The sequence below is a fragment of the Microtus oregoni genome, unplaced genomic scaffold (assembly GCF_018167655.1).
Source record: "Microtus oregoni isolate MIOR12 unplaced genomic scaffold, Mior012 000018F_ref0000195, whole genome shotgun sequence".
NCBI classification, from domain to species: Eukaryota; Metazoa; Chordata; class Mammalia; order Rodentia; family Cricetidae; genus Microtus; species Microtus oregoni.
The window spans coordinates 18,637,861-18,657,875 of record NW_024543077.1 but is presented as its reverse complement, the minus strand read 5'-3'; the positions used below and the strand labels follow the sequence as shown (position 1 = coordinate 18,657,875).

The window sequence follows — 20,015 nt, the reverse complement described above, 5'->3', positions numbered from 1 at the left end:
TCCGGGTGTTGGAAGGGAGCTTCTGTCATAGTCAAGCTTCATTTTGATTCTGGAACTAAATCTAAAGAGGTAATGGTTTTACAGCATGAATTATCAATACAGCACTGATACACTCTCCCAGACTGGAATAGCTACATACAAAAAAGCCTATGAACTGGATTTCTATAGTATTATCTCTCTGTAATTTTGTATTATAAAAGCAATTACTATTAATACAAAGTATTAACATTTATTCAAATCAGCCCATCTAGGTCTTAGCAAAAACATGAAATTTTTAAAATTAAAGCCAATTTTACTATATTTCCCCTTTGCGTCTTTTCATTGAGAAGTTAGGGCTGGATCATCCACCGAGAGGACAGACTCACCGGCTTCAGGCCTTCCGTGCTATAGCTGTCAATCTCAGGAACTTTCTCAATGATCATGATGATATGCGATGCCGACACTTTGGCTTTGGCGTAGTCAGGAGCGAATGAACTGACCTGTCCAACTGCCATGGCACCGAAGACAATAGCTGAGAATACTCTGGAAAAGAAAAGACAGGCATGTGCAGACAGTGATAGCCACAGTGTGGTCAACGTGGCACTCTGTAACCAGGGAGCCATTGCAGTTTTAAAGGTGAAAGATAAAAAGCCCTTTCATTCCCTTACATGCTGTCATCGGCAGGACAGCCCCCTTCACCTCCCCTGTTACCCTCAGCTTTTTACGTGACCTTTGCTCCTTCCTTCTGAGAGTTACGAATTTGTTTATCCCTTTTTGAACCTGGGGTGGCCTTGTGCGCGGTTTCCCAGACAGGATGTGGTGGAAATCCCTGCTGCCAGCTCCAGTCCTATGACTCAGCATGTTTTCTTCCTCTATTTTTCTCTCCTTCACTGGATCTGGCTACTGAGCTCACTGCAGACAGCATCCATCACAATAGGATCTACTACGCCCTGCTCAGCTAAGGAGAACTGACCCAGAGACTCCAAGCAGAATAAATGTTTATAGTTCCATGTCACTGAAGTTTAGTTTCCGGTTATTGCACACTGTAACTGTGGCAATGCATACTGTTGCCACTATCCATTCCTAGATATCATGTGAGCCAAGCAATAAAGACAACGTTATTTCCAAATACACGGCTATGATGCCACTTTCACGAAACCACTGCATTCTTGACCTATGATGTGGGACTCATGCAAGCAACTTCAAAAATCTTGGAATAAACAATAATCAAAAGCATGATCAAATTAATGTCCCAGTTCCAGGAGTATCTGGCTTTGGTCTTTGGTCATAATCACACAAACCCCCAGGATGCATGTATGTTAGGTGAACAATTTAAATCTTGACTTAACTACAATGTATGACTAACTCAATGCTTAAGCAGGGCAGAAACGGTGTGTTAACACACTATAATACCAGGCTTATCTGTTTTGGGGTGCAATGCAAACTCTTAACAGCACTAACCATGTTGAACTATTTATTAGGGAGAAGAGTCTGGCCTGGCCTGCCGCCACTTGGAAGCTCAGGAAGTTCATCTATCATTTTGACAACCAAGCGACATATTTGGTGACATCACTAGTGCGATTTCTCTCAGGCTTCTCTTCCCATGACCAAAGTATAATGTTCAATGTATGCAGAGACACAGAAGAAAAATTCTAGTTTAGATCTTCCATTGTCATTGAAAAATTCCTTCAGCTTCTGAGGGATGAAGAGTTAGTCAGACCCCTGACCAGTAAACAAACAAGGAAAAGGGCCACTGATAAATAATAACAGTGGTAACTTCTGGATTTTCCCTTAGCCTCCTTCCCAAGACAAAAGGCTGGCAGACTTCCTCTCCTCCTGCAGGCTCCCTTCCAGCTGACCAGTGCCAGCTGGTCAGATATGGTCAAGGCTGGTCCTGGTGTGTTTAGGTAAGGCTGTGGACTTCAGCAACCCTTTGTCTAAGCTGACTAATCGGAAGTGACAAACTGTTACAAGGCCACCCATAACACTTAAAAACAAACAAACAAACAAAAACACCCAGCCCTTTTGGGGAAAGGAGGGTTTCAGCTTCTGAGTAATCTTCCCACTTTATGGGGAAACTTTCTATGCTCTCTTATTCTCTGTCTCTCTCTCTCTCTCTCTCTCTCTCTGTGCGCGCATGCACACGCATGTGGATGCATGCATATGTCTGTATCAGTATATCTGAATGTGTTTCTTTATCTTTAATGTTTCATGTTTAATAACAGTTGGCACATCACCCACCTCTTAGCTGCCCTGTCTGAAAGGTTCATCTCCTTGCTGAACATACATAAGACCTTTGTGCAAAGGCATGGCCTTCTGGAGAGCCCTGACTGAATCTACACGTCTAGGCACAGATCTGGAATGATCAGATATGTGTGAATCAACCAGGATAGAAGAGTGTCTGATGAAATGTGGGGTGTCCGCAGTGTCACACGGACTCTCAGGGGCAAAATGCCACTTTCTTCACCACCAGATGTTCTCCCTGATACTTCACCATACAATTTCTCAATCCCAGATTTACTTTCAGGGTTAAATTATAATTATGAGCATAATACTTACAACAGAACATTATCAAAAGTCATCAGTTCATGAGCCACCAAGTAGGCACCAAACCGGAAACATGCAGCATAGGAAAAATACATCATGGCCTGGGTGAAGGAGAACGTGATTCCAAAGATGTGGGCTTTCCTCAAAGAGTTTCTGGAAAGAAGAGAACCCAAATTCACCCCACTTCATTTCTCAGTCTTTCAAGTAACTTCCTGTGGGCTGGCGGAGGGACACACAAGAGGGACAGATACAATGGATTCCATTCCTAAAGAATTGGGCTTGAGCCCTTTGACTGAACCGGTTTCGTCTCTGAGATGCAGAGGTGAATCTGTCTTTAGTGTAGGACTATTACATCTTATTGGGTTTATAACCAGACCTGTAACCCTGAGAAGAGCTTGTTTTACATTAACAAATGAATGGTCCTCCCCCCCTCCCCCTACTTGGGGATCAACACTTCTACCCAACACCCTCCAGCTGTGGGTGGCAGAGCAGCAGGCCTGTCCTTGCCTGTGGGGATCTAGAGGAGGTGTACAGCAACAAAGCAGCCAGGAAGTTTAGGGGGAAGCAAAAGGCACTGAAGTGCCTGGAGCCAGCGAGGCTTTACAAAGCATTAACATTCCAGGAATGTCTGAACAAGGATCTTGGGTGTGAGGTGAGGACAGGAACAGGGTGGGGATGGGCAGCCCTTTGACCTTCCTATTCTGCTAAAACCACCAACTTTCTTCTTGTCTTTGCCTCTTACTGGATTTTTTTAATTTATTTTTTTAAAAGAAAACAAACTATTGTTTTTCATTTTACATACCAATCCCAGTTCCTTTCACCTCCCACCACCACCACCACTACCCCACCCCATCCACTCCTCAGAGAGGGTAAGGCACGTTGCTTTGGGGAAGGTCCAAGACCCTCCCTACTGTATCTAGGCTGAGCAAAGTACCCATTCAAAGAGAATGAATTCTCAAAAAGCCAGTACAAGCAGTAGGGATAAATCCTGGTGCCACTGCTAGTGGTGGCCCTTCAGTTTGCCCAAGTCATACAACTGTCATTCACATTCAGAGGGTCTAGTTTGATCCTATGCTGGTTCCTTCCCTGACCGGCTGGGGTTGGTGAGCTCCCATTAGCTCAGATAAACTGTTTCAGTGGGTCCCCATCATGGTCTTGACCTCTTTGCTCATATTCTCTTTCCTCAGAAAAAGAGGGCCTGCCATGATCATGACAAAGGTGCCTGGAAACCTTCAGAGAGGTTTAGTTCTCTCCTTGTCCTAGAGGAGGAGCTGAGACTCTGAGGCTGGGCTCGCTAGTGTCCTGGTCACCTTTCCTTCAGAGCTGTCATAGGTACTTACTGCTGGGGTACAGGGAGAAGAGAAGGTCTCCCCAGGAAAGGAAGGAGCAGAAAGTATCCTGGAGAGATCCCCTTAGTGTCCCACAACACCTCCATAGAGAACCCTCCCCCGAATACGGCAAACAGCAGGGTCATCATCCCGACTGGACACCAGAGGCGTTACCCGTGGTCCTCTTCTCTGACCTCCCCAGTGTCACCAGCCCTCACTGCTCTACCTCACAGATGCCCCTGCCTAAGCTCAGGTCTCTTCCTCTCTCTTGATAGTCTCAGGCGTTCCTTCTAGTACTTTCTTCTGTTCACTCTACCTTTTGGCAAAAGCGATCCTGAGAACGGAAGTCCTCACTAGAAAACCCCCCAGAGCCCTGGCCCACTCTTCAGGGCTTCTTACTTGTATGGTATCTGCAAGCTCTGAGCATACATGTCTTCAAACTTCTGCTCCCGAGTCAAAGAGACGACAGTGCGGAAGTTCTCTATGGCTTCAGTAGCGATCTGTAAAAGTTCACCCATTACCAGGCACAAAGTCAAATACAGGAAATGAATTCTACAACTAATAGCATTAACCTATTACATATGTACCATTTATCGATATATGTCCCATTTATCGATATGTGTACTATTTATTGATAGCCATCTTCTGTATGAAAAAGAATGATGACTTATGAAACTGAATTTTGCATCCTTAAGAGAGACCTAGTAATTTAGTCTGGCCCTTCATACAAAAAGAGAAGCTGGGGCACCAAAGCAAGAAGGATTTGTCTGAAGACACATGGCAGCTTTCAAATGAGTCTGTCTTCTGTGAATGTGATATTTAAAAAACAATTTATTGTTACTTTTTTAAAAATGTGATATTTATACATGACTTTTTCTCTGTGAAACTGTTACTCATGACAACTCCATAAAGCTTAAAAGATGTTCAGAGAGTGATGAAAATAATAATTACATACTAATATATTTTTCAAAGTAGCTTATACACGCTTTTCCTAAACACATATATCTTTAACAAAATGAGACTGAATTCTCCATTTTGCCTAACCAATCTCAACAATATTTTTCAAGCTCTTTCAATATACATTAATAATGAGTTGGGGTTTTGGTTTTTTGTTTTTTTGAGACAGGATTTTTCTGTGTAATAGCACTGACTGCCCTGGAACTTGCTGGCCTCAAGCTCACAGAACTCTTCCTAACTCTGCCTCAAAGTGCTGGGATTAAAGGTGTGAGCACCACAGCAGGCTTAATAATGAGTGTTTAATGGCTACTTAACCTTGTGGGCAGTTAGTCATTACTAACAATGGCTTCAGTTCTTTTATTAAAAATAGCATTGTAATAAATATATCCTTATATATAAACATAGTGATAAGAGGTCAAAAGCAATAAATTGCCTTTTAATAAGTATCAGATTTTTTTTTTCTTTTGGTTTTTGGTTTTTGGAGACAGGGTTTCTCTGTATACCAGCTTTAGCTATGCTGGAACTAGCTCTTGTAGACCAGGCTAGCTTCGAACTCACAGAGATCTGCCTGCCTCTGCCTCCCGATTGCTGAGATCAAAGGCATGCTAAATACCATCTTTTGATGAGCATGATATATAATTTTTTTCAAGAGTGTGTCTAATATTTAGTTGTGTTTTAATTGCATTTACTGCCCCAAGGCTATTTAGTTAGGAAAATACAGCTGTCACCGCTGTTTAAATTCTCTGTGAAGAGAAATGGAGACTCATCAAGAACATCTGGCAATGGGGAGGAATTTTTGCCTGCACCACTAGTGGACCTCACATCACCATTGCCTCTCATTTGCTTCTCTGAAAAGGGGATATGGACCAGAAGGTCTCTAAACTTCTTGTCTCAGAAATGCAAGTCTGGTTCGGATTCTGTGCCTCTGTCTGGTGGTTTCACTCATCTGAACGGATCCTAGAAAAGACACATTCTAGTAACCTAGCAATTTGCTACTTAAAAGCCATCTGTGGGGATTCTCATTTACACCTCACTGAATCTTACACAAATTATCAATAATAACAGCAAATATTTCATAATAAATTAAGTCAGTTTTGAAGACCAGAACAAAAAACTACTAGGAAAAAAATGAACAAATTTCTTAGAACACTTACTTGAAAAATTAAAATATTTTTCTCTGATCTTGACCCACCAAGAAGGTAATTAGGAAGAAAATTATTTTATAAGCTTTGCTCATTTCAAACATAATACATACTGACTTTAGAAAATCCCTGAAGTACTGATGGTAAGATGTTGGAAGAAATTATGAACTTCAATGAAACTCCCCAAAGACAATCTTCATTTATACATATTAGAAACATTTTGAATTATAATGGTTCCAAGAAAGAGAAGAGGTTTTCTGAATCAGTAATAATATTATAAAACATTATAGCTAGGCTGGGGAGATCGCTCAGTGGGTAAGGATGCTTGCTTTATAGTCTTGAGGACCTGAGTTTGAATTGCCACCACACACATAAAAAACACAACAAGGTCATGCATGCCTGTAATCTCAGGGCTGGGGCAGAGTTTGCAGTGTGAAGACAGTAGTGGCTGCACAGCACAGTCTTCTCATCCGATGCACAGTGAGACAATTAGGAAACGCCTGAAGAAGCAGCCACGTCCTGTCCTCACAACTTCAATAGAGACCCCATCATCACTAGCAAGAAGGAAGTTCAAGTTCAAAGAAGAGTAAACAGCAGTATCCTTTGAAGGGGTGGTTTACTGAGTTGTTCTGAAGACAGGAAAATGTGTGTCTCAGAAACAAACTTGTGCTTCTCTTTCTCCCCCAAATAGACTGAGGTTAAATTTGAATTCCATATTAAAATGATAAATGTGTATATTACACAAAACTGCTCAGTATCCCATGTAAATGAATTAGAACAATATCAAACCCTAGTCATAGGCACAGCGGAGCTTATCTGCATGTTCTGACATTGCACCACAAAGACAGGCTATGAGTGGGGTCTCCCATTACCCTGATCTGCTCCGGGATCCCACACACATGCACTACCAAGTGCATGGCATGGATTCCTCAGTCAGGGCCAGTACTGAGTCAGACCACAGACAGACCCCAAGATTAGCTAGTTCCCCATGGCAGACTGATGGGACCTCTCCAGAGGGTGAACTCCATAGACCCTGGCTGGAAAACACTAAAGGTAGTCTGAGCATTTCCATGAAAGAACCGATGGAAATAGAGCAACAGGTCTCAACATGCAGAGAAACCAAGTGTCTTTAGTGTCTCTGGGACCTTCCTCACCTTTCCCATCAGTGGGGTGCCTGGCTCACAGGCACCTGGTCTGGAAACCACAGCCCTCTCACCTGCCTGAACTCCTGCTCTGTTTCTTGGTACCTGGAATGCCAGGGGTCAATCCTGTTCTGACCTCTCATTTCTGCAGAAGGCATATGCCATCTCACTATGCTCCACCATAACAGAACTTGGATTTCTAGCTAATAGGTGCACCATTGTCTGAGTTTGAATCCTGGTTCCAGGAGTGACTGGCTCTAAGGCAGCGTGTGCTGTGTGTGTGTCCCTCAGCCTCACCTGAAAAAATGAGGTAATAATAGAATATATCTGACAGAGTCCATGTAAGGAGTAAAACATTTTCCAGGGAACCAAGTGAATGACACACAAATCTTTGTTGAGCTATGAAAAAATAAAATAGCTGGGTGTGCAGAACAACAGGATGAGGGGAAAGAACACAGACGTGAGACAAAGGGAGGACGCACGATAAAGAAGAAAGCGAGGGTGGCAAAGGATCTGGGCTGTTTGCGGAGAAAGCAGCTCTGGGGCCAGAGCAGGGATATAACATGGGATGAGGTTCCAGAGGAATTCTGAACTAACTATATTAAATAATCTAAAATGGAGAGAAAAAATACACTTGGGACTTTTCCACTTTGAATCTCCCCAGTCATTCAGAATACAAGGATAGTTTTAAGCCTGGTTGAAAGGAAGACAGAAGAATAGAGGGGAATGTGTGCGGACTAATTTATGTCAACTTGACACAAGCTGGAGTGATCAGAGGGGCAGCCTCAGTAAAGGGAAAGCTTCCATATGACTGGACTGTAGGCAGGCTTGCGAGGCATCTTCTTAATTACTGATTGACAGGGGAAGCCCAGCCCATGGTGGATGGTGCCATCCCTGGGATGATGTGTCCTGGGTTCTATAAGAAAGAAGGCTGAACAATTCATAAAGAAGTAAGCCAGTAAGCAGCACCCCTCCATGGCTTCTGCATCAGCTCCTACCTACAGAATCCTCCTTTGTTTGAGTTCCTCCTCTCAATGCTTTTCATAATGAACTGTGAGTAAAATAAATCCTTTCCTACCCAAACCGCTTTGGTCATGAGTCTTTCATCGCAGCAATAGAAACACTAGCTAAGAGAGAGAGAGGAAAGAGGTGGGAAAAAATGATATAAAGAAGAAAAGGAGTGGATGAGAAGGGAGGAATATGAAGACAAGACACTGGCCACTAGCTTCAAACAAACAAAACCCTGAAAAACAGGTGTCAGAATTTGAAACTTAAGATATGTTTCTAACTGTTCTTCAAATTCTAATCTTGAGATAAGTATAATAAATGTTGTCCAAATGGTAGCTATTAAAATACTATCGTAGACTGAGGAGATGGCTCTGTTGGTAAAGAACTTGCCTGGCAAACACAAAGACCTGAGTGTGACATCTAGAACTTGGGTTAAAAACATCTCAGCTATGCATGGTGGCATATGCTTGTAATCCTGGCGCAGGAGGCATAGGGGTGGTCGGAGAGACCCTATCTCCAACAGCGAGAGACCATATCTCAAAATGCAAAGTGGTCCATACCTGGGAAATAATGCCCAGGGTGTCTCTGATCTCCACACAACATGCACATACATGTTCACCCACAGGAACCCCCCCCCCCCACACACACAGACATTGTTAGAACATACTAACAGAGAGTAACAACACATCACTGGAAAGTATATTATTTCTACTTAGGTAACCAATCATACTTAGTTTAACTGACCTTCCCAGAACCTTCTAGTTCCTTCTTATCTTTCAGTGCTTGTCCAGACAACATTTTCATCTCTACCACTCCTGCTATGGCAATGATGGGTACAATTGCTAAAAGCAGAAGAGTCAACTGCCAGCCGTAGATCAGGGATATAATAATTCCTGTGCCAAGATTTGCTATATTCTGGGTAATGATAGCGAGTCTGGATCCTGTAGCCTGAAAAAGAAGAGAAAATCAGGGACACGTTTTATATTCTAAAATATGTTCTAGTACATTTTTAAGGATAGTAACTCATCTTCATGAAAATCTTCTCACCTATGAAATAAAAGGAAAGATGATGTACTTGTAGGAAGGTTTTGGTTTCTAGAATGAAGATTTCCATGATTTAAGAATACTGAATGTAGAGCGATAATTCAAAATGCAAGTACATATTTCTATCTATTTTAATCTCTCAGTACCAAGAAAATGTTTCTGTACTGAAGCAGATGACTAAACCAAACCCAGCAATCAGAATGGTAAGAATCTGGCAATTCTATTAAACTGGTACTGGTGGTAGGTATAGCTTAGGTATAAAACTGCTTATAATTTAAGGAAGGTATGTGTCAATAAAGGTGTTCAAATATATTTGGGCCTATTTTTTCCTTTTGTTTTGTTTTGTTTTTTCGTGACAGGGTTTCTCTGTGCAGCCCTGGCTGTCCTGGAAGTCAATCTGTAGACCAGGCTGGTCTATATACTCAGAGATCCATCTGACTCTTATTTGGGCCTGTTTGGAACACTGATTTTCTTGGGGGGAAAATGAACATTTGAAAGTTAGAAACCATGGTGTAGAGGAAGCAGAACCTTTGGTAGAATACGGGGAGGGTCGTGATGCGTGGCTTTCATAACTATGTAGCAGTTTCCAGCTCTAAACCAGCAGTTAATCTAGTCAGGTAAGCACAAGTGCAAGTGGTGTAGTCTGTATCTACTCTACTTGGAAGTTCTCTGGTAACACATACAATCTCACGTCCCTGCTGTGGCTTCCACTCCCAGTTTCTCTGCAAATAGCACACATCCTTTACTAGTCCTAATTTTTTTTCCCCACTTCAGAAGCATGGCTGACTAGTCTCAGTAAAGATTGGCCCTCTCTGTCACTTTTGACAAATATCTTCCAATTCCAAAACTGTGCAGATTCTTTGATTAATAACCACAGCCTCTTCTCCATTCTGAATTCTGGCACCACCCTTCCCATATCATTTAATACCTACCTGACATAATCAGTAGATGGGACTACAACTCCCATGAGCATTTATAAATTTTTAGTAGGAAATGGAAAGCAGGCTGAAAGTGATAACATGGATAACACAGCATAATCCAGCATCTACAATCCCACACAGAAGCTACTGAAGGACTGAAGTACTCAGAACATCGACCCTGGACTCGGTAGAGACAGTAGAGACAGTTCCCTGGGCTTGTAAGTTTTTAGGCATATGCAGGCCTTGCTTTGGAACACACACACACACACAAAAAAAATCAAAATAGTTCCAGAGATGATAAATTCCTTGATGTATAGGCAAAGTGAACTAAATGTTTTAATCAAACAATTTTGACAATTTAAAGTATACAAAAAGTAGAAAGTAAACTTTTCATGTCTTCTTCTGTTAATATGTAAATATGGCTCTTTCATATTTTGCCCAAAGTCTTCCAGCCATATGTCCAGCTGTGATCGTTGTCTTTGCCTTTCTCTGAAGACCGGCCTATCAGGCTTCTACTCCCACCAGTCCTTGGGTCAAGCAGCAGTGCCCCGTGTACCGCCTGTCAGCTCTCTCCTTACCACACTGTCTTGGTTTCACTTCCAGAACACCTATCTTATCTTCTCTTTTTGTTTTGTTTGTTGAGACAGGGTTTCTTTGTGTAGCCCTGGCTGTCCTGTAACTTGCTCTGTAAACCAGGTTGGCCTCAAACTCTGAGATCCTCCTGCCTCTTCCTTCCCTACTGTTGGATTAAGGCGTGTGCCACCACCACCAGTGACATAATTCTTCTATGTCCTTGTGTCCTGATAGTCTCTGCTCATCTTCAAGTCCCTGAGACTTAAGAACTCAAGACTTGCTCTTCACATGATTTATTTGCCATCTTTTCATGTCTTTAAAAGCTATCGTCTCACTGGAAAACAATCTCCAAGTGAGTATTGGCAGACCAGACTTCTCTGCTAAACTCTAAACACACAAACGTCCCATCTTACTGACATGTCCAATGGGCCATCCAATGTGAACATCACAACTAATCAAGTCACACATAAACCTCTGTTCTTCCCCAACCCTCATGCTCCAATTTCTTTAAAGAACAACTTTGTGGGGTTTTTTTTTTCAGTTGTGTAGGTCAAACATTTTACCTCTCGAATCCATCATCCAATCTAATCAACAAATTCTGTAGGTTGTACCTTTAAAATATATCTGGAATCAGCTACGGCCGCTCTAGGAGACTTCTAGATGACCTCAATAGCGCCTCTCTTCCTCTTCTTGTCTCCTTTGGCTGTTAGCCACACGACAGCCACATAACTCCCACTTTTAAACCTTAACCAGTGCCTTCTTATCCAATTCCTGATGCGATGCTGACCACAAACTAGGGCTCTTCCTCACACTTCCATCTGGTGTTTTTATGCTGTGAGTTGTAGGAATGGTCTAACCTCAGGTCCTTTATCCTTACTCTTCTGATTGCAATGCTCCTTTAGAGGCAGGAATGCTTCCTTTCTTCCTTGCTTGATTATACCACATCACTGAAGGCTTTCTTCCTTAAAGGAGGCTGCCTTTGGTCCTATAGCCTCCCTCCAACCCGTACCAAGTTACCTTTTGATAATATGACCTAATGTGTAGATTCTACAAGAGCAAAACAATTGTCTGTTTAAGGAAGTTCTAAATTCATTCAGTGTCCAGTTTGTTTTCTTAAGTTTATACACCTGTATCTATAGCATGGGTTTGTCAGTTGTTTGCTTTAAGTGAAAAGAGCTGCACAGAACAGTAATTCTTAAGATTTGTGCTGCAATTCCACAGTTATGTGTGCTTTCAAATATCATATTCAATTTCAAATGAGACCTGCAATTAGGTCCCATCTATTAGACAGAGGAATCTGTATAGTTCTGCTTTTCAGGAAGGCTGAAACAAAAGGGGGACAGGGCTCAAGCCAGATTCACACAGTGGAGACCAACACCATGTTACAGACTTTTGCATGAAAACTGTAGCTAGAGGAGAACCTGTCACTTCATCCAACAATCAAAACCTCATTGTTCAACAGTTTGTATTTTCATCTACTGGGCCTGAGTTAACAGCACGTTTTCAGGTCTATAATTTTTGCAAGTTTCTTTCTGCCCATGCTAGTTTTAAAGTGATTTACATTTTCTTTGATGGATTTTCAGAATTTTTTTTTGTTTCCTACTGAACTGTAATGTCCCCTAAGCTTAAGATAACAACTACACTATCCCTTTTCCTTCCAACATCAAATCAAACATTAATTGAGCATGAAAAACAGAGATCCTGGTAGGAATGCCAAGAATTTTTCCTTCCCTAAGTAAGTATTCTCTAGTATTCATCTATACACTATATGGTATATAATCATCTATACACTTTATGGTATATCATCTATACCCTATATAGTATATGATCTACACACTATATGGTATATGATCTATATACTATATGGTATACAATCTACACACTATATGGTATATAATCACCTTATACTACATGGTATATGATCCACTCACTGTATGGCATATGATCTATACAATATATGATATATAATCTATACACTATATGGCACATAATCTTTATGCTATATGGTATATAATCTACACACTATATGGTATGCAATCTATATACTATATGGTGTATAATCTATGCACTACATGGTATATAACCCCCATACTATATGGTATATATAATCTATATACTATATGGCATATAATCTTGACACTATATGGTATATAATCTATAAACTATATGGTGTATAATTTTTGAATTTTAACATATTTACTGTAAAGAATTTGATACAATTGTGGGATAGAACTTATGGGGGGTTGAATGAGAAATGTCCCCCAAAGGCTCAGGCATTTTAACACTTGGTCCCCAGCTGGTGGTACTTGAAGGGTTTTTAAAGAAAATAAATCTCTCTGCCAGACACAATAATCCAAATCAGACTAAATCAAACCAAATTAGAAAAACCCCATCTTTAATGGATGCTAGCCCTCCCAGGTGGCCTTCCAGTCCCCAGAGAGGAGATGGGAAGAAAGACAGAAAAACCATAGAGAGGAAAAAGGAAGACTGGGAAAACCACGGAGAGGGGAAAGGAAGACCAGAAGGCCACGTGTTTGTTCTCTGGGGGACAGTTTAAATAGCCTGTGGGAGTGGTCTTCACCCTCTCTGCGGAGGGGTCACTGTTGGGCTTTCTCAGAGGTGGAGTCTGGATTGAGGCAACTCCCAGAGGAGGAGGCTGCAATGGAACTTTTTTACCAAATATTTCAAGACTCCTTGGATATAGAGGTGCCCAGGGGCTGGGGTGAAGCTGGACCCAAACATTCCAGACTTTTTTGGGTATAAGTATGTTAGGGGCTGAGGTGATACTTCCAACCAAACGGTACTGTTGGGAGAGCATTATGGGAGGGAGGCACAGCCTTCCTGGATGAAGTTTATCACTGGAGGGGGGCTGCGAGAGTTTAAATCCTCCTACCAGTTCTAGGTCACTGTCTCTGCTTGTGTCTGCAGTTAAAGATGTGATCTCCCAGGTCCTGTTCCTGCTGCCATGCCTACCACTTGCTGCCACCCTTCTCTGCCATGATTTATTCTTATCCCTCTGGAACTTTAAATCCAAATACACTCTTTCTTCTATAAGTTGGTTTTAGTAATGGTGTTTTACCACAGCAATAGAAAAGTAATTAATACAAATATCTAGTAACAGTATCTTAAAAATGGTTACCAGGAAGCCAGTTTCATGCTAAGCCTAAAACAGCATCAAGAGGAACACCCACAGAAAGGAAGTACGCACCCCTTTAACTTGAGCAGCGTCATTGGCGAGCCTGGTGGTCAGCGCTCCAGTGGTGTTTTTAGGATTATCAAACCAGCTCACATCCTGCAACACAAAGAGATTTGTAATCTTAAAGTCCTACTTATGAGACTTTAGCTCTAGGAGGAAGGTGACAGGGACACTTTTGTTTAACATTCATATCCTCTTCATTTGGCATTCAGGATGTAACAGTAAATAGACAAGAAAGGGATTTAAAAAACAAACAAAAAGGGGCTCAGTGGTTAAGAGTATTGCCTGCTCTTCCAAAGGTCCTGAGTTCAATTCCCAGCAACCACATGGTGGCTCACAACCATCTGTAATGGGGTCTGGTGCCCTCTTCTGGCCTGCAGGCATACAGACAGAACATTGTATACATAATAATATTTAAAAAAAAAAAACAAAAATAGGTTATTCCAACTGCCCAAAGTATGTCTTAGTCTCAACGTTGTTTAAAGCCTGAGCAATGAACACTAACGGCAAAGTTGCTGGTGTCTTCAAGACTTCCTTCTAGGGCTGGAAGGCACACAGAAATAAGCATACACTATCTCAGACAGTAATGAACAAGGTGGAGAAAAAGAATGGGGTGAGAAAGGTGCTGCTTTACAGAGTAGGGAAGAGACAGGGAAGTTCTTTCCAAAACCATGAACAGAGACCATAATGAAGGAAGGGATGAAAGCATCAAAGAGAAGGAAGATTCAACACTTGCAAAGGCCTTGAGGCCGAGGCATTCTTGATCTGCTCCCACAAGTGAATTTCATCCTGCGGGTAGTCTAATTTGTCCTGCTGGGATTCCCCTAAGTCTCTCCTCCCCAACCTTTGTGCAGTTACCTATGGTGCCCTGAAGATGACCTCTGTGATGTGGGTAGGGGATGCATACCATGCATGGCCTTTGGCAACTATAGAGACTCTCCCCTGGAAGACCCAGGCTGCCTCTAGACTGGGATGAGGAAGGAGTTAACGAAACCAGCTAGGAGGCTGACGCAGAATGAAACAAAGAGGAGAGTCATCAAGATCTGAGTCTGAACAACTGGCAGAGAGACATAAAGAGTAAGGAGGTATGGCACTGGGTGTTGGTGGCGCACGCCTTTAATCCCAACGCTCTGGAGGCAGAGGCAGGCGAATCTCTGTACAAGGCCAGCCTGGTTTATAGATTGAGTTCCAGAACAGCCAGGTCTACACAAAGAAACGATGTCTTGAGAAAAAGAGAGAGAGAGAGAGAGAAGACATGAAGTGGTGAGCCTTTCAGGGCAAGAAGAATAAAAAGTTCAAGTTGGAAAATATTAAAGTGTGAAGCATTTATTAGTATGAGAAGAGAAAAGGTAAACCTGATAGGTATCACTAGTCAGGGCAGAATACATCAACTGATTTAAAAACAAATCAAAAGCAATCTAGGTTTTAAAATGCACATACAACAAGAAGAGGAATTTTATTTGTAAAACGTCATATATTTTCATTTTTTACATTTATTAATGACTGATTGTATGTCACGAACTTGCCATGACACATGTATGGAGGTCAGAGGACAGTTTATGGGAGACGGTTCTGTCCTTCCAAATCACATGGGCCGTGGGGATCAAATTCAGGTCAAGCACCTTTAATGGCTAAGCTTTCTCACATCCTCATATATTTTAAAATAAACATTGTGATCTTCAATTATGAATTTATGTCTGTCACAACTAGCTTTAGATTCTAAGATGTTACCTGAATTCACAATTTGTATTAAGGAAGTTACTACCTTTTTATTTTGAAAACCTAGAAAATGGCCCATTATAGTCTGTATCAACTGACTTTTTAGTACTCAGGTACTTAGGCGTTCCACCACTGGAATGTGATATCCTTGAAGAAAGAGGCCATTTAGATTTGAATGCCTTGCAAAATTTAGTGCCATACTTCATAAGCAGAGGCTGTGATATGCCTGCTCCTCTGAGTAGTCTGTACTGTTCCTACACACCAACTGCTCAGCTCTCAACACATAATGAACCTGACTGACAGCTAGCCTGAAGGCTGATGGGGTAATAGGGCATTTGGTGCTGTAGCGAGGTCAGCTTTGAGATTGTTTAAGTAGAATCTAGGTTATAAATACAGCTTGAAAGCTTGTGATTCCAGAACTTGGGAGATGGAGTTCAATATTATGCTCAGCTACATTGTGAGTTTGAGGCAAATTTTGAAAAAAAAATGAGAGGATATATATGACCTGACAGAAGAGTCCAGGGGAGGGACTCCCATAAAACGGTGCTCTCTCACCCATCAGATTCTGCTTCAGCTGTGACTATCACTAGCTAGCTATTTGAATAAAGACTTATTTCTAGAAATACGTAAGTGGTTGCAGATGAGGTAAAAAAGACTGTCTTCTAGAAAGTTGAACACACAAAAAAAACCCTGGCATTTTTCATTCTTGGTTTCTTTCTTTCTTTCTTTCTTTCTTTCTTTCTTTCTATTTTTCTAGTGCTGGGACTGAGTGAGCATGACAGATTCAGGTTCAACCTCTGTGTTACATTTTAGTCTCGTGGGACGGCTTGTGGATATATCCAGTCTATAGCCCACGAGTCTCATGCATCTTAGGATGCTATTAATGTGGTCCAACAAGTTTGTAGATAACAATACCACATTTTAGTGTAAAAATGTTGGACACCTTTATATCAAGAGCATGTTTTATGGAGGTAACCAGTCATTTTGAAAAAGAAAATTTAAGGTCACATATAACATTTTCATGATGGCTAAGGTTTCAAAGGGACTACTAACAATATTGTCGGTTGTTGGGGAACTGAATGTACAGAGCAATAGGCACTCATACTAAGTCATAACCAGCTAATAACAGTGTAACTCACTCAAATTATTCTTCTGTCTTGCCTCAGCAAAGAATCTCAACAGAGAGGGATGGGCCCTGAAAACAAATCTGAATTTGGGCAAGAGGAGTGCAAACTATCTCCAGGTTCAGAGAGTCATGACAGGATGTTCTGAGTGTGCAAGAAAGAGAAGGTGGCAGAGGGGCACAAAGCATAGAAGATCCTTCCTAACACTTCTCAGCCTTCGGGCTAAGACAAGGTATAGAGGACCATCTTGACTCCTGCTGCCTCTCACTGCTGAGATAAGAGCTGATGGAGAGTTATTAGGAGACACAATAGACTCAACTCCTGGTTCCTTGTGCCTGCCTGCACCAAACTGCAGCGCCACAGCCTGCATCTGCAAATGGCTCAACAGCACCTCCAGAGGAGGCTGAGGGAGACCCATGCAGGATCTCTAAGGAACTTGACAGCACTCCTATAATCTGTGTCCATGGAGCACAAGAGAGAATTCCTACTCCCCCGACCCCAGGGTGCAAGCCACAGCAGCTGTACCTGTCTCAGCATGGACTTGAACACGTGGTATCGGAGTCGCTTGGTGAGGATCTCTCCAGCTTTGCCAAACGTGAAGCCCTAAGAAGAATGAGAAGGCGTCACACAGAAGGCTGGCCAAATACACAGTGGGAATCAAGGCCTGTGAGAGTGTGGAGCAGGATGGGACCCAGTCTGAGCTCCTGTTCTCACTCAGCTCCCTGCCTGTCTCTCAGATGACCAGCTGGGCAGTCTCTGCTTTCCAGCTGTATTTACACGTTGGAAGTCCGCGAATCCTCTGCCTGCTCTTAATATGTTTGCAGTCATCGGAGACAGTCTCAGCACCATAGCCAGAGCGGATGGAGCTGCTCTCTCTCCTGTATTTCACCATCCCAATTGTCAAAGCAGAAGTGACCAACTTAAAGCTGCCCCACTTCCAATCTCTTACCACAGTCACGTGGAGCAACTGTTCATTTTTACACACCCGCGACACTCTTACTGGCACTGTCGCTCTTAAGTATTTGGTGACGGAATACTATTTTTCTTTTGTATTCCTATGTTAAGAATAGTGTTTTCTTTTTCTGTTAAAATAGTAATATATCAGAATGTATTAAATAAAGTAACTTATTTAGTTCCAGCTGAGCTTATTTTACATGTGTGTTGTTAAAATACTAATATAAGCCAGCTGGTGCTGGTGCACACATTTAACCCCAGCACTTGAGGCAGAGATAAGTGGATCTCTGTGAGTTCAAGGCCAGTGTGGTCTACAGAGCAAGTTCCAGGACAGCTAAGACTGTTACACAGAGAAACCCTGTCTCAAAAAACCAAAACCAATCAACCAAACAAAACCCCAATAACCCTAATAATATTTAGAATGCGTTTAATAAGGAAATCTATTTAGTTTCAGCTAAAAATATACATGTGGACTAATTATTGATGCATTAAGTGATTACTTAGATTTTTACTTAATAAGTAGTAACATAGTATCTCAAATCAATCTGAACACTTGGTCACATGAGTTCTCTTAGTTATCAAGAGGCAACATTGCCCCCATTTACAGATAAGGAAACGGAGGCTTAGACAGTCTAAATTACTAGACTGTGTTTATGTGCAAAACATGTCTGTAAACATGTGTCTAACACTGAAGTCCATACTTTATGCTTTTCCATGATACACTCCAAGAACATTTGGTTCATTTACAATTATATTTGAGCCAAATGGTCTACAGGCTGCAAAATACCTTGTACGCATTTCTTAGGATTTTTAAGACCATAATTTTTCCATTCTGCTCTTGCTTTTCCTTTTGTGAGTTTGAAAAGCTTTTGAAACAGTTTTAAATCAGTGTGACCAGCTTAGGGAGTTTCATTTGTTTCTTTGTTTTGGAATACAGGAAGACATTTCTCCAACTATTCAAACTGACCAGCAGAATGTACTTAATGTACTTCCAAACTCATATTCAGGGCTTACCCCAAAGTCTGTACTTGGGTCCTCACCTTCCATTTCCATACTAGACAGAAGAACCTGTGCAATATATTACATCCCTGTTTCCATTTGGGCCATGGTTGGTTGGGAAAGAGTAAGTGAGGGCGCAGTCAAAGGCTAAAGACAATCTGGCTATCATTGGCCATGGTAAAAAAGGAATAATCTTATGATAAGGACAATTCATGTTTCTAAACATGAGTGGATGAAGTGAGAATAACACACTTACCTGAAGAAAAAATGTAATAAAAGAAATGATCCCAAGGACCAGAAACAATAAGGAAAACAAGTTGCTTTCCTGCCGTTTGGTTTCATCATCACTTGGTTTTGTAAAAACCTGTAAAAAGTATTTGAAGGGTGGTTAGTTCCACACTAAGAAGACATTCCACATCTGCCCCCATTTCACAGATTGTTCAGTGTAGAAGCTGGGACAGTCTTTGGACACTGGGATAGCGCCGGCTTCTGACATAAAGCAGCCTCCAGCGCACCTGCACTCGGCTGCTATTCACAAATTCACCCAGCAGTCTTTGCACTCGTGTTCCTCTTAGAGAAACAGGTGCTTTGTAAGAAGACATCAAGCACATACTCCCCTCCTGACTTTCCTGTAACAGATTGTATGTAAGTCATGTCTGTCAGGGTTAGCAGCTGTGTATGGAGGACGAGGGTCAAGCTGGTACGCGGCTGCTGAGGATTTTCCACTTTGTGTTTCAGATTTTCTTATTTTATTTTTCTGTGCATGAGTTTTTGTCAGCATGTATGTATGTGCACCATGCATGTGCCTGGATCCCATGGAGATCAGAAGAGGGTTCAGATCCCCTTGAACTGGAGTCACAGATGATTGTGAATCACCAGTTGAGCATTGGGAACTGTGGGTCCTTTGGAAGAGGGGTCATGGCTCCTAACCAAATCTCCAGACCTTCCACGTTGTTTTGTATGATGGTATTTCTCACTGAACTAAGGGCTAGAATGACTGGCCTGCTTGTCCTGGGATCCTCTTGTCTCCCAGCACTGGAATCCAAGTGTGTGCATCACCGCCCCTGGCTTCTAGGATGTTGGTGCTGGGGAGCAAACACAGGTCTGTGTGGTTGCACAGCAAGTGTTTTACTGAGTCATCTCTACAGCCCCAGCTCAACTATGTGGACACTTCATAGTATTTCGAGGTATCTGGAGAGAATATATTTGTGTGTTCTTGCTAATGAAAGGGTGTCATCCGTCCATTCAGCCTTTCAGAGAGAAAGGTACCGTTCCCAGTATATCTTGTAGGAGATATAGTCACAAAGTCAGGTGTCAGTGGCAGCCAACTGACTGGGGCCTCACACGGACCTTTCAAGAGATGGTTAGAAGTGCAAAAAAGAT

General features: G+C 41.9%; 1 protein-coding gene across 1 annotated transcript in view; it reads right to left on the bottom strand.

Annotated features, from left to right (window-relative positions):
• Positions 1-20,015, bottom strand: part of LOC121458881 (ATP-dependent translocase ABCB1-like) — a 77,992-nt gene that overhangs the window by 9,071 nt on the left and 48,906 nt on the right. The window contains exons 18-24 of the mRNA XM_041668241.1: positions 18,889-18,996; positions 17,205-17,282; positions 13,849-13,932; positions 8,848-9,051; positions 4,254-4,354; positions 2,539-2,679; positions 366-522 (exon numbers count right to left, since the gene is read on the bottom strand). Coding sequence (XP_041524175.1) covers positions 366-522; positions 2,539-2,679; positions 4,254-4,354; positions 8,848-9,051; positions 13,849-13,932; positions 17,205-17,282; positions 18,889-18,996 — 873 coding nt within the window. The remainder of the gene's footprint in view (positions 1-365; positions 523-2,538; positions 2,680-4,253; positions 4,355-8,847; positions 9,052-13,848; positions 13,933-17,204; positions 17,283-18,888; positions 18,997-20,015) is intronic.